The 14,729-nt window shown below is 38.6% G+C and overlaps 1 protein-coding gene across 1 annotated transcript in view; it reads right to left on the bottom strand.

The window, feature by feature from the left end:
* The window catches only part of CDH19 (cadherin 19), a 44,845-nt gene extending 33,189 nt beyond the window's left edge, over positions 1-11,656 (bottom strand). Inside the window, exons 1-4 of the mRNA XM_054984760.1 lie at positions 11,593-11,656; positions 7,604-7,788; positions 5,327-5,580; positions 1,724-1,860 (exon numbers count right to left, since the gene is read on the bottom strand). Of these exons, the coding sequence (XP_054840735.1) occupies positions 1,724-1,860; positions 5,327-5,580; positions 7,604-7,777 (565 nt within the window). The 5' untranslated portion in view covers positions 7,778-7,788; positions 11,593-11,656. The remainder of the gene's footprint in view (positions 1-1,723; positions 1,861-5,326; positions 5,581-7,603; positions 7,789-11,592) is intronic.
* Positions 11,657-14,729: the final 3,073 nt, after the last annotated feature.

Below are 14,729 nucleotides of genomic sequence, written 5' to 3'. Positions count from 1 at the left end.
AAAGCTGCTTGGAGGACCACTGAATCACAGGTAGAAACATCCCTGTCAAGGCTTGCCCATGATAGCTGTTAGGCATCTGTCAAACTGCTTGCAATGGTGCAGGAACCCAGCTAGAACATGAGATTAGGCAATGTTACATCAGAGCAGCCAGACACACTCTGGTCATTCAAGGTGTTGGTTGTTTTTTACCCATGATAGATGGTTACTATACCATTGGAGTATTACCAGGCACAGGAAAGACTGTTTTTAGTGTTAATAGCTTAGAATATTAGACTCATACCGTTAAAAGATACTGTGTGGTTTTTTTCATGCTATTTATTTATTGATTTGATTTATAGCCTACCTTTCTCATTGAGACTCAAGATGGATTTCACAATGCAACAAAAATTCAATCAAATAATACGAGACATTAAATAAACACTATAATAGGACTAGGATCACAAAAATTAGAAATAATGCAAACAAGTATCAGACATCAAAAAAATGAAGGAAACAGAATTATAAAAATAGAAGACAATGCAGTAAGAACATTTTACATAGAATAAACAGTGGAATAGTCCACAGTCCTGTTCCCTTTATAAAAGTGTCATCCTGAATCATTCCTTTAGATTCCTATTTCTCTTATAAGAATGCTTTTTGAACAATACTGTTTTACATAGTCTGCAGAATTAAAGATATTTGTTTTGATATCATTTATTTTTGAGCTCTCTTCACATTAAAGAGCCCCATTCATATTTTTGAAAGAACAAAATTCAAGTAATCATTAATGGATTGGTTGGGATTTTCATTGAAATGTATGTAGGTAGAAATCAATATTTTGACACCTCCTGCCTGTTCACAATTTTGTATTATTTACTATCAGTGAGCTACAGCAATCATTGTATTCTCCATACAACTGTGCAACAATGATATAATATCCAATGATGCTGAGATGCAACCAGTTTGGTGTAGTGATTAAAATTGGCAGGACTCTAACCTTGGATTAGTCACCACTCTTTCAGAGCTCTCTCAGCCCCACCCACCTCACAGAGTGATTGTCATGAGGATGATAATAATACACTTTGAAAATCACTCTGAGTGGGCAGTAAGTTGTCCTGAAGGGTGGTATACACATTGAATGTTATTGTTATTACTAACCACACTGTATTCCACAGTCACATATAACCATTTGAATCCAAAGGAATTGTAACCAATTTGCATTTGATTTTGAAAGAAACCTCATAGGTGAGATCTATATAAGGGATGAGTTCCAGGTTTAATTGCAACTATACAGAAGTCTGACTGATTTAGGCCTTGTGTTCACAATTAATTTGAAGCATGGGTTTCTGACTGGTATTAAATTAAACCCTGGCTAATTTCATACCAGTCAAAAAAAATCTGCTGTGAAATTAACCAGGGTCTAATTTAACATTAGATCTTGTACTAGGAGAGCAATTTATATGTCTTAATATTTCTTAAATAGTTAAAGCTCCCTTCCTGTTACATTCTTTTTCCTTTTCTCTTTGGGTAATCTTTTATGGACTATTACAAGACCTTGAAGCTCTAACATTATTTTGCTTCCACCAAAATCATCAGTTGAATAATACTCTATAATATAACAAGCAATAGTAACATAAAAATAGCATACATACTCTCAGTTCAGAAAGCAGGGATATTCAGAAGATAATTGCAATGAAGGCATGCACTATCTCAAGCAGAGGGTGCTATAAAAATTCTTACTTACTTGATTCAGTGGCTGTAACGATTAAATATTGCAAAGGTGCTATCTCTCGGTCCAGCGGTTTAGTTACAATGATTGTTCCATTGTGTGCATTGACGCTGAACCGTCTATTTAAATACTTGCTGGGGACAATAGAATACCTGCACCCCAAAGTAAAAAAAAAATGAGGCTTCATTATGCACCAAACAAAAAGGTTCCTTCTGAAACAAGTATATATAAGCTACTGTCAAGAGAGATACTCTATTGACATGAATATGGACATGTGCTCCACAATTCAGAAATCATAAAAAATGTACACTGATAAACATTTAAAATTCACTGCTGCCAAGATCAAAGCACTTCTTTTTTTGAAAACTAAATACGCCTCAGACCAATATTAATGTGAACCAGATCTAAAATGCATTATTCATTCTTATTTCACAGGCATGCTTGCAGCAGGTGAACAACTTGATGGAAAAGAAACAGCAAAGTGCCACTTGTGAAATGACTAACACTGGTAACTAAGTTGGTATGTAACAGTACATTTATTTTATCACTAGCTTGATGCAATGCCATAAACACAACACAGGAAGGGAGAAAATCACCAGTTGGATGTCTTCCATTCCCATTTTACATGTTTTCAAAAAGGATATATTTGTGGTGAAATGGAAGTGGGACTGCCATCTCATAAATCAGCATATCATTTCCTGAAGCCTTTTGTATCTCCTTCCTTACCAGAGAACTATTTTTGTCCTTAACGTCCTAAATAAGCTAGGGCCACCTTCACCCACAAAAACTTACCATGCAGTCATGTCATAAACAGTCAGTGCTGCATAGTGGTCAGAGTAACAACCTAGCACTGGTAGGGCACAAGTTCAAATCCCCTCTCTGCCCTGAGGTTACATAGGTGACCTATGATCTGTTGCATTTTCTTTCTACCTAACCTGTATGCAAGGCTGTTGGGAGGGTAAAGAGAATAAGTGAGTACACCACAAATACTGGATAAAATGATTATCATCATGCACCATGCTCTGCATGTTATTGCTCCTGTTGTTTATTTATGTGTAACAGAGCTTTCTTTCTGGTGAGGCATAGATGGTGGAACTGCCTTTCAAAGGAGGTTTGTTTCACTTAATAGATTTCAGATGTAATGAAAAATGAATGCAACTTGAGAAAGCTTTGAGGACAACCTCAAAGTCGCTGCCTCGAATGCTTCATCTAGCTTTTATGACTTTGTTTATTGCTATGCTGTTTGTTACATATTTTTATATGAATTTATTTTACATTTTAGCTACTTGGTGACTTTCATTGAGGTGGATAGTAGAAATACTTTTAATAAACTAAACATTCTTTTTTCTGCGCTTCATCTCTTTCTTCAATGGGCTAATGGGTCCAGCGACTGTTTGGAAGAATCATAGAATCATAGAGCTGGAAGGGGCCATACAGACCATCTAGTCCAACCCCCTGCCCAGTGCAGGATCAGCCTAAAGCATCCCTGACAAATATTCATCCAGCCTCTTCTTGAAAACTGCCAGTGAAGGGGAGCTCACCACCTCCCTAGGCAGCTGATTCCACTTTTGAACTACTCTGACCATGAAAAAGTTCTTCCTAATATCCAGTCAGTACCTTTGTGCATGTAATTTAAGCCCATTGTTTCGGGTCCTACCCTCTGCTGCCAACTGGAACAGCTCCCTGCCCTCCTCCAAATGACAGCCTTTCAAATACTTAAAGAGAGTAATCATGCCCCCCCTCAATCTCCTCTTCTCCAAACTAAACATTCCCAAGGCCCTCAGCCTTTCCCCATAGGGCTCAGTTTCCAGACCCCTGATCATCCTCGTCGCTTTCCTCTGCACCCTCTTGATTTTGTCCACTTCCTTTTTGAATTGAGGCCTCCAAAACTGCACACAATACTCCAGGTGTGGCCTGACCAAGGCAGTATAGAGAGGGGCTATGACCTCCTGTGATTTCGACGCTATGGCCCCTTTGATACAACCCAGGATTGAATTGGCCTTTTTTGCCACCGCATCACACTGACTGCTCATATTCAGTTTACAGTCCACTCTTACCCCAAGATCTCTTTCACATACACTACTGCCCAGAACTGTATCCCCCATCCAGTATTTGTGCTTCCCATTTTTGTGGCCCAGATGTAATACTGTGCACTTGTCTTTGTTGAATTGCATCCTATTCACAGCTGCCCACTTCTCCAGAGTATTCAGGTCTTGTTGAATTTTAATTCTATCTTCTTCGGGTGTTTGCTACTCCTCCCAATTTGGTATCATCAGCAAATTTAATGAGCAGCTCTTCCACTCCTTCATCCAGATCATTGATAAAAATATTGAAAAGTACCGGGCCCAAAACTGAGCCTTGTGGCACCCCACTGGACACCTCCCTCCAATCTGATGAAACGCCGTTGACCACCACTCCTTGCGTGCAGTCCTCTAACCAGTTCCCTATCCACTGAACTGTCCTATAGTCCAGTCCACAGTCTTCCCACAGTCCACAGTTTGCCCATCAGAATGTCATGGGGGACCTTATCAAAAGCTTTCCTGAAATCCAGATAAATCATGTCAACAGAGTTCCCCCGATCCAGTAAGCTGGTCACTCAATCAAAGAAGGAAACCAGGTTGGTCTGGCAAGATCTGTTAAGGGCAAAACCATGCTGACTTCCCCAGATCACTGATGACTCATGATACCATCAGTCTTGATGCAACTAAGTAGATCTGGGTCTGGGAGACCTCTGAATATCGAAGTATATCAGATTTCTTTTCTGTTTTTGATCTTCACTACCTAAAGTCAATACAGTCTCTTATTCCATTTGGCATGGGGATTGTTTCTTAACTCACCTCAATAATCAGAATCTAACCCTATATTGAAAATCAATGAAAATAACATAGGGCATTTAAATTGTTATTTTCCAAAAAACTATGGTTTAACTAACAATTAAGTAGGTTGGATTCAAAGATCTCTTCTTTCAGAGGAACCGCATTTCCTCTGGTGGATGAGACGGTGTGGTTTTTGCCAATTTCCCTTCCCACTGAGGACTTCCTTGCTGTTTGTAAGTGTCCCCAGATCCCTTAGCAGATTGGGTGGCTTATACTGCTATCTTACACAGTCACACCCTTCTTAGCCCATTGAATTCAGTGTACTTAGAATGGTGCGACTCTGTTTAGGGTGGCACTGTGAGTGTGATGCAGCAGGACAGGATGTCAGGAAAGTTCTATTTCACCAGTATGCTCCCCTTATAGTCTTTTGAATCTAATCTGGTATATCCTAATTGGCAGTGTAGCTAAAGGCAATACGTTCAACTGAGTGTTCCCTTTATGTGTTCCTTATGTGTTCAAATTATCCCATATCAAGTATTCACTTTAATTAAATTATTTTCTTTTTTACTTTATGCTTCCTTTTGCACAACAAAATCTTTACTTCTATATTACTAACCAGCAGTTATTTTCTAGATCCCAATCTACAACTATACTTTCCAGTAAGTCAAAGCAGGTGAATACTTTTTTTTGCACACAATAAGGGGCATTGAAGTGCATGGGGAAATTCTGAAAGTGAATCAGAACATACATTTCATTTGGAACATAGCATTCAGTGTATTATCTTAAGGAGTTTTAAATGTACCTGATCGGACTGTTGGCATTATCTGGATCTCTAGCACTCACAGTCCCTACAAATGAACCAACCACAGCCCCTTCAGAAATTTCCATCGCATATTCCTTTGAGGTGAAAACTGGAGGTTCATCAGCATCCTCCACACTGATCTTAAGTATAGCTGAGTCTTCAAATGGCCCATCTTGTAGAAAACGCTCATCTATGTGTCTGTTGACACCTTTGACTGTAATTTCATATCTACTTCTGTTCTCGTAATCTACTCTCTGTAGAGGAAAAAAGTGGAAAGTGGAATATTTTTCTTTCAGCATTAGGAAATTAATAATAGATCAATGATGAGTGAAAGATTAAAGACAAGAAAGAATGGTACACTTCTTTGGGGACTGTTTTGAAAGTAGTTAATGCTACATTTTTTTCCCTTGCTGTAAAAACATGTTAATTATTCATCTTTGCTCTTCTTTAGTTCAGTTTTACTATTAGGGTTGACTTTCAAGGCTCCATAGTCTGTTCCCATGTCATGACTGGAATATCATGATGGTGGATACAATTTACCTTTTATCATTAAATCTGGATGATTTAATGCTGTCTGCTGTGTTACTGCTTTTTGTTTTCCAGGTAGGTTATATATTTTCTTTGACCTAAAAATATCTTCTATTGAGGAAATCATTTTATGCAAATTTCATTTAGTTAATGAGAAAGAAAAGTTACCAACTTTCACTCGCTTTCAGACTTTTGGCTAGTAGGAGAACTGTTAGGGAAGGAAGCAGGAAAAGTCTGCTATCCGGTCGGCAGCAGCTGAATAAGATCTGGCATTTATTTCTCCTCTTTTCACTGGTAGTGAAGGCCTGGGTTCTAGAGAAACCAACAGAAAGCCTCTTGTTCAGCTCTTAGCCTCTTTGGGGAAAAGTGAAAGAGAGGAAGAGAACACCCATAAGGCTCCCCCTCCTATTTGTTTATGCTATTTTAAAAAACAGTTTTGGACCAAGGAAGGAGTCATACTTTGGAGCCTGAAGTTTATGCACTTCTCATATTATAATTCTTCACCACCACCAAAAACATGATTTCATTTAAATGTTAGGTGTTCCTGGAAGGGGGAGATCAGGTAGACTCTGGTGTTATTAAAAATACTGTGTATCATACTGTGATGTAAGCTTGGAAGTAAGCTCACTTAACGCAGCACAATTGAATTCTAAATAAATGTGTTTGGATCTGGGACATTAAGTGAATGTCTTAGTATTTTGTAATGTAAGGAGATAAATGAAAAAAAAAATGGATGTCATGACAGACATATCTGAAATAGGATTACCAGCCTCCAGGTGCAGCCTGGAAGTCTCTCAGAATTACAACTGATCTCCAGTCTACAGAGATCAGTTACCATCCCCAGTTTCCAGTTTCTAAATCTTCAGGAATTTCCTAACCCAGAATTGACAACCCTAATTGAAGTGATGTTAACTTTAAAAAGTAATTTGTTACGATACAAAGCATACAAGCAATTAATACCTACAGTACATTATAATGCCAACAAGTATGTTCTTGAAGTATGTTTTGATTCGAAACGTGAATCTATGTAAATGGAAGAAAGCTTCATTGAAATTAGAGGGGGTTGTGTTCTGGTATGAAGCATCAACAATTTTTATTTGCCCACTGATGACAAATCTCCGTTAAGAGAAACCGGTTTCTCTCCGTGCATGCCATAGCCACTCCTGGATTTTAGTTTCGGAAGAATAGGATGGAATGTTATATCCAAACTAAATGTGGCATTGGAAGTCCATGATAACCTCTATCATTTCTTTAAATTTATTTTACTAGCAGTTTCAGGGACACCCAAATTGGATTGGGTCCATTGCGCTGGAGATTGGCCAACCTTTTCCTCTCAACTTTGGTTCCAATGAAAACCCTTCCCCCAGCTGCTATGTATACTCATTGAGAAAATATGTGGATATATTTTACTTATCATAGCAAATATGTGAAGGGGTAAGGTGATTTTCATGACTGAATAATTTCTTCTAAGGCCCATGGTTTTGAACCAATTTGGCCTCCTCACTTCTGTAACTAGAATGAATTAAAGAAAAAAAGCAATCCAATCAGAATCTCCAGAACCTCATTTAGTTTGGACCTTAGAAACTGATTTTTATATACATATATAGCTTATCATGACCAAGAAACAAAATTATAACAACCAAAGTATTTGACTATGCTATTGTTTTATGGGTCAGAAGCAACTTGACAGCACATAACACACATTGATTTCTATGCTGTTTCTTTGTTAAGTATGATTTGAAGTCTCACCTTCTTTAATATGACAATTCCTTCTTGAGTCTCATTGTTAGTATCAATGTCAAAGATGTGAGAGGCATGTCCTTCTATTTCATACTTCATTGCTGCATTATCTCCTATGTCACCATCGTCTGCCAAGATTTTGCCTACAATGGTTCCTATGGGTGCTGCCTCAGAGATATTCATATGATAAAGTCCTTAAAGAAATAACCGTTATTATGATGATAGTTCCAACAAACCCTTGAACATCAACATGAGAACAACTAAGAATAAGCCAATTTAGATTCTAAAGGTCACACAAAGAATTACAGTTAAGGAATATTTCTTATCTCCACCTATGAATTCCTTTCTTTGGTGATGCATGTCCTATCAAGTTTCATCAATTAATTTATGAGCTTCAAAACAATCTGTTGAGATGGCACTTTTCTTTTTTTAAAGTTTTCCTTACATCTCAGTAAAAGGATCAGGGCATGAATTAACCAGCATTATTATTGCACAGCAAACACATTTCTCAGTATGAGCCAATGTGTCTCCAGAAGTATTTATTCTTTTTGTGTCTCTATTTGGAAATATATTTCCTTAACAAAGGATGAGTTATATGAGTGCTCTGAAACAATAAAATGTAAAAAAAAATCAGTGTCTTTCTACACTGAGATCTGTCTATATTCCTGCCTGACAACTACTTCTAGGACAGCACTTTGAGTACCTTTATTTAAAGATTTGAGGTTATTCAAAAGCCATGAAGGCAATGATTCTTTGAATGTGATACTGAATTTATGATGTAATCTACATACATTAATCTAGAAGTAAGGATCATCCAGCATAGCTCTGTTTCACTTTAATTACTGGGCTGGATGGGTCTGTGGAATACCTAAAGAGTTACCAAGGAAAGGTAATGGTTTGGATGAAGCTCAGTCCAAAAATGACTAAGCTGCTACTGGCTAATGATACAGTCACTCAACGACGGCAGAGTCAGCTTCTTTGGAAGGTGCCATACTCCTCATGAAGGAGAAAGTTCTTTACCTGTGGGAGCTGCTGGATCCTAGCCTATGGTTGAAGGCCAGCATCATAACAGGCAGCCACCTGAAAGACCACCTACACACCTGCTGAGAGCCACTGAGAGTGAGCCACTGGGGCTGCTGAGAGCTGTGGTCACCATACAAGCCAAACACAAGCCAAGAGCTGCGTAGAACCACCCCTCATGTTGGGAAGGATCTGATGCTGTGCTGTTTCTTCTCCATTGATCACAAGGTGCTACTGGAATGCTGGGGGTGGAGCAGCCTTATAAGGCCTCTGTCTCTGCCCCCCAGAATTTCCCGGGTGCCTGGGAAAACCCTGGCTGCCTTCCCCTCCTTTGGGGAGGCAAATCCCAGCCCCCAGCTAAGTGACTATTGCTGTGACCAGGTGTGCATTTGGCATGTAGCATGTTTTATCAGCTTTGCCAGCTATGGCTGCTACTCAGAAAGTGTGACAGGGCCATGATGATGCATATTCTGATCACATCCTTTAATTCACTGTTATGTACTTTACTTGAGACTGTCTTTGAAGACTGTTCAGAAACTTCAGTTGTCCAAAATATGGTGACCAAATTACTGCCTGAGGCTGGGTACAGCAATCATGTTGAACAATCTGCTCCAGCTGCCTATCTGTTTAGGGACACAATTCAGAATGCAAGCTCCTATTTGTAAGGTCCTATATGGTCGAGGCCAGGGCACCTCCTCCCACATGGTTCAGTCCACAAGTTAAAATTATCTTTGTAAGCCCTACTCTTTGTGTCTCCACCTATAGAGATGAGGCATCTGGCCATAAGACATAGGGCTTTTCCACGCCTTACTTTTGGAGTGCCTTCTCCAACCCTGAGATTTGTCAGACCAAAACATTTCTTTTAACCCAGGCATTTAATTCAGGGATCCATCTTTTAAAACTGTTTTTATAGTTTACTTCTGATCTGAGGATTTTCTTATGAAAATAATTTTAAAATATTAAAGTTGTTTTATGCTGCTTTATTTTGTAGTTGTTACGGTTTGTTTTCATGCTATGGTTATATGATTTTATTGTACCATGTTATTTTGTTGGTGACCTTAATCAAGTCTCTAGAGAGGTGGCATATACATTTCCTAAATATTAAATAAATGCGTTCATGTAAAATGCTTTCTATGTAATGCTAGTTTTTATATGTAAAATGTACAGAATTATCTCCCAATCTTAGACTGATATTTTAAAAATTTGATATTCAGAAAAAAATCTACTTACTCTGGGGAAATTTTGGAGGGTTGTCATTAACATCTGAGAGGCTGATAGTTACAGTTGTTGTTGCCGAACGTCCACCCATTTGACCAATTATGTCTTGGGCTTGGATAACAACAAAATACCGATCTATAGTTTCTCTGTCTAGTGGGGAAGATGTTCTTATCACTCCTACAAAGATATAAAATTTAATATCCTAAAAACTATTTTCTTACAATGACTTTCTTCCTATAAGGTCATAAATATATATCCCACAGCATTGATTCCAATTTAGACAGGGCACTTCACTTCCACAAACAGGCTTCCACATGTGAACTATTCTCTGGTTGCATGTAGGCTGAAGGAAAGATAATCCCTCATCCAGTAAAAAAAAGATAATATTTATTCACTGTAGCCTAGACTGGGGTTTTGTAAGCAGTAAGCACTAACAGTGGACAGAAGATCAGTTCTAGTAGTTATCAAAGCAATCAGTATCAACCACCAGTTTGTCAGGAGAATCCCTGTATACTGGTGTGTTAGTCTTTTATAAGCAATTGTAAGTAGTTTTTAGTTCTTATTTTGTAAATTCACTTTTCCTTTGCTCCCATTTAAAAAGCTTATAACAATCATTGGTTAAAAGGAAATCAAGAAAATTGATCCTATACTCTGTTGCTTAACAGACTACAATAATTGGATGGCTAGTTAGTGTGTTGGACAGCAATTAGACTACGAGTTAATTTTGATTTAACCAAACATAGCATTGAAATAACTAAATGGAGTGGAGGAATGGAGAAGAAAAAGACGGCAGGAATGCTTGACCTCTTTTCCTCCAGGTGTTTTTTCTGTTTAAATCCTCCCTCTTCCAGTTGCTTTTCTTCTAATGAGAAAAGATACCTTTGTGGGGAGGACAGCAATGCTGGAATTTTCCCTACTATTTATTAGCTGAAACTTATAACTATATAGGCCTGCGTTTGATTTAAAAATGTGGGAAACATTGATTTCATGTTTCATGTTACATCTACAACTAAAAAGCTTATAGTTAAAGCTTATGAACTACAACTATAAAGCTTACTAGATTGCTTCGGGCAGCTCATTTTCTTTACTAACAATCTTCATTGATAGGACAAAATGCAATTCCGAGGTCTTCAGAGAAAAGATTGTGTGTGTGTGTGTGTGTGTGTGTGTAAATGGAACATAAAAATAATATGATAATTTTCAAAAGTTTTCAAAGTACCTCTTTAAAGAAATTATAAAACATAGTAAGGTTAACTTTTCTTCTGCAAATGCTTTTGCAGAAGCATTTACAGAATTTATGAGTAGAACAAGAGTATATACCAAAGGATAGGTTTAGCCATTGCAGTGGAAACCATTTCTTAACTAGAAGAACAATTATGCATTAAACATGGGGATTGGATTGCAAGTCATCTTACAATAGTGGCAGTAGGAGCAAGTTTAGGCAATTTCCACTCTTATTGCAGGCCCCTGCATCTCACATGAGAATCCTGAGATCCTGTGAGAGTGTACTGGGCTGCAGCAGGAAGAGGGAGATGGAGGGGAAAAACTCTTCTGCGCATCAAGTTCCACTCACATAATTTGCAAGTATCAGTCATCACAAAGACAACACTTTCAAGGATCTGCCTTGCACAGTTGTTGTAAAGGTGGATTACAAAAATAATAATTTTGCATTGCTTTTGCCATTTTTTCATCTCTTTCTTTCACCTAAGTGCTTCATTAGTGATACTATAGTAGTTCTGTTCATAGATATCCAACAATACCTGTTGTTCTCTCCACAGAAAAGTAGGGCTGTCCTTGAAGAATACTGTAAAACAGGCGGACCCCAGTTTGATCTGAAGCTGTAACCTGAATCACTGACGTTCCTGAGAAAACATTGTTTCTTATTTGCTTTCAGATAATATAATAGTCTAGCAGGCAAAAAATTATCCTATAGTTTGGAGCAGATTTTTTATTTCCTATAATGTATTCAACATAAACTTACCTTCTTTTTAAGCTACATGTTGTATATGAAAAGTCTTATACTCTTATCTTGTATGAAATGTCCATGTCTTCTCCATTCTCTCAGATCTAGCAAAGAAAACCTGTTTCACATCCCTTCTTTCCCCCTCCCCTCTCTGTGTTAACACTGTGAGCCTTTTTGTTTGGCCGACTTTCATTGCTGGTGTTTCTAATTTGTTTTTTTTCCTGCCATTTTTATCCTATGAGTTAAAAATTGTGTAAATTTTATAGTAAAACTTCTGTACAATGAAACAGAAAATGGTATAAAAACAGCCTCACAGCTTTGATTTGCACAGAGGTGCAATTGAAAACAGATTTTTTTAAAGTTGAAAATTTATACAGCAAAATTTAGCAGCACCTTACTGAAGTATGAACTGCTGGGCAACCAACAAAGCTTTTTTTCATGGGATCACTGTTTGTAATTATTTGTCTAATGATAGCTCCCTTAATATTATAATGATATATTGTTTATTTCTTACATTCATTGAAGTGTAGTCTATTAAGTAGAGATGGGCACGAACTGAAATACAAACCAAAATCCATCATGAATCTGGCCGGTTAGTGGTTTGCAACATTGTAACATTGTAACATCACTGCACTTTCCTCCTGGCTTTAAAAGCCAGAAAAGGATTAAATAGCTGCTTTTCCCTCCCTCCAAGGCATGTTTCAGGCTTTGCAAAGAGAAAAAAACCAAGCATTTTGCACAGCCCTTTGGAAACAAAGTGGCAGGGAAGCAGCAGCAGCTTCCCTGCCACTTTGTTTCCAAAGGGCTGTGCAAAACATTTTTTTTCTCTTTGCAAAGCCTGAAACATGCCTTGGAGGAAGGGGAAAACAGTTATTTAATCCTTTCTTAGCCCTTAAAGCCAGGAGGAAAGTGCAGTAATGTTACAATGTTGCTACACTGTCTTGCCTTTGGGGGAAGAAAAAGAGAGTATGTGCATACCCCAAAGAAGGAAGGGAAAAACAGCCATTTAGCCCTTTGCAGACTTTTAAAGCCAGCAGGGAAGAAGCAAAACAGCCGGCAGCTTTTTTCAGCTGATGGGGATTCCCTTCCCATCAGCTGAAAAGTAGCTGGCGTTTAAAAGGGGGAAACAGGAAGCTCACACCCTTACTCTGCAGACCTGCTGCCCCAGAAGTGATGTTTTTACAAACCACATGAACCGGTTTGGGACACAGGGCAAGTTCATGAAAGTTCATGGTTCATGAAATTATATGAACCTCGAACCTCCTGGTTAGCTTTTTTTTTTTTTTTTTGGTTCGTGCCCATGTCTATTAAGACAAATGCATGCCCCACTAACTCAGGCTGCTCCTCCCTGCCTACCACAGTCCTTTCTTCTTGCCTTTTTCTTCCTGGTAGCCAGTTAGGGTCGCCAAGTTGGGAAATTCCTGGAGATTTGGAGGGTGGAGCCTGAAGGTGGGGTTTGGGGGGGAGGAGCCTCAGTGGAGTATAGTACCATAGATTTCACCCTTCAAAGCAGACATTTTCTACAGGGGAACTGATCTCTGTTGCCTGGAGATCAGTAGTAATTCCAGGAGATCTCCAGCTACCACCTGGAGGCTGGCACCCCTATAAGCCAGTCAGCTAGGTCAGTCTCCATATTGTCTTTAAATCAGAACGGCAAGCAAACAGGTATTCTGTCTCTTTAAAGCCTTTAATTTCTTTGGGAAATTATTATCCATTGCTGTTCCAGTTCCTAGACACCTTGACCACATTGCAGGGCCATAATTTTCATTAGAACAAACATTTCCTTTGTTCTTACAATCCCTTGTTTCTTTTGCTGGAAGTTTTTCAGCCTCCAGCATTTAGTAAAGGCGAGCCTTACAGTTGTTTTAAAGTAAAGCATGATATCATGCATTTTTGTGGAATAATACCCAATAGATAAGTAACAACAGATCAATTGATCCTTGAAGTCTACATCTGAGCCCCTCTAAATTTTTCCAAAAATAAAGGCAATGAGCTCTTATCTTGGACCAGTGAAATGATGTACACTTTCCTCCCAGAGTCAGTTTTAGCTAGATTCTGTTTGTTTTTTATTTTTGTTAAAAGGCTAAAAAATAAACATTTCATTACAGTAGAACCCTATTGACTGTGTAAAATATCCCTCCTGAATAATTCAGTTTTGCATAGTTTGCAGAATGGCAGGAGAGAGGGATCTTTACAAATCCCATCCGGCAGGTCATTCCGTAAGGTGGGGGGCACAATAGAGTGGCACCTGCAGAAGGCTTTGTTCAGGTGAGTGAAGTTGTAGTGGAACTTGGGGAGAGAGGAGGTTCTGCAGATCTGAGGGACCAAGGCCATGAAGGTCTTCATATATGATAGCCAATACCTTGAAATAAGCCTGGTAACTGATGAACGCCAATGGAGTGATGAAAGAATGGGAGTAATATGCATGTTCTTCCTAGCTCTTGAAAATAATGGAGCTGCAGCATTCATCACCATCTGGAGTTTCTGAGATAGAGGGGAGACCTATGCAGGGTGAATTATAGTAGTCTAGTCTCAGTGTTAGCATGGTGTGGATCCAAGTGGTCAGATCAGCTATGTCAAGGAGGGGGGCAACTTGCAGACTAGACTGAGTTGGAAGAAAGCATTTTTTTGCAGCTGCATTAACTTGCTTCTCCAGCAACAATGCTGGATCCAGTGTAACCCCTAGGTGCTTAATTAAGTCAGCAAGGGTCACCTGAACCCCATCAAAAGTGGGAAGCATAATGTCCTTCAATATCTCCACCTTTCTAATTAGCATCACTTCTGTCTTGTATGGCTTCATTTTCAATTTGTTCCTTTTCAGACATTTGACCACAGCAATCAGGTAATATCTCAAGACCTCTACTGCATCATCAGGGGATATTGATAGAGAGATATAGAGCTGAGTGTCATCAGCATATTGATAACATCCAGTTT

Source organism: Eublepharis macularius, chromosome 7 (genome assembly GCF_028583425.1).
Source record: "Eublepharis macularius isolate TG4126 chromosome 7, MPM_Emac_v1.0, whole genome shotgun sequence".
NCBI lineage: Eukaryota > Metazoa > Chordata > Lepidosauria > Squamata > Eublepharidae > Eublepharis > Eublepharis macularius.
Note: the sequence above shows the minus strand (reverse complement) of the source record. Positions and strands in the feature narration are given on the sequence as shown.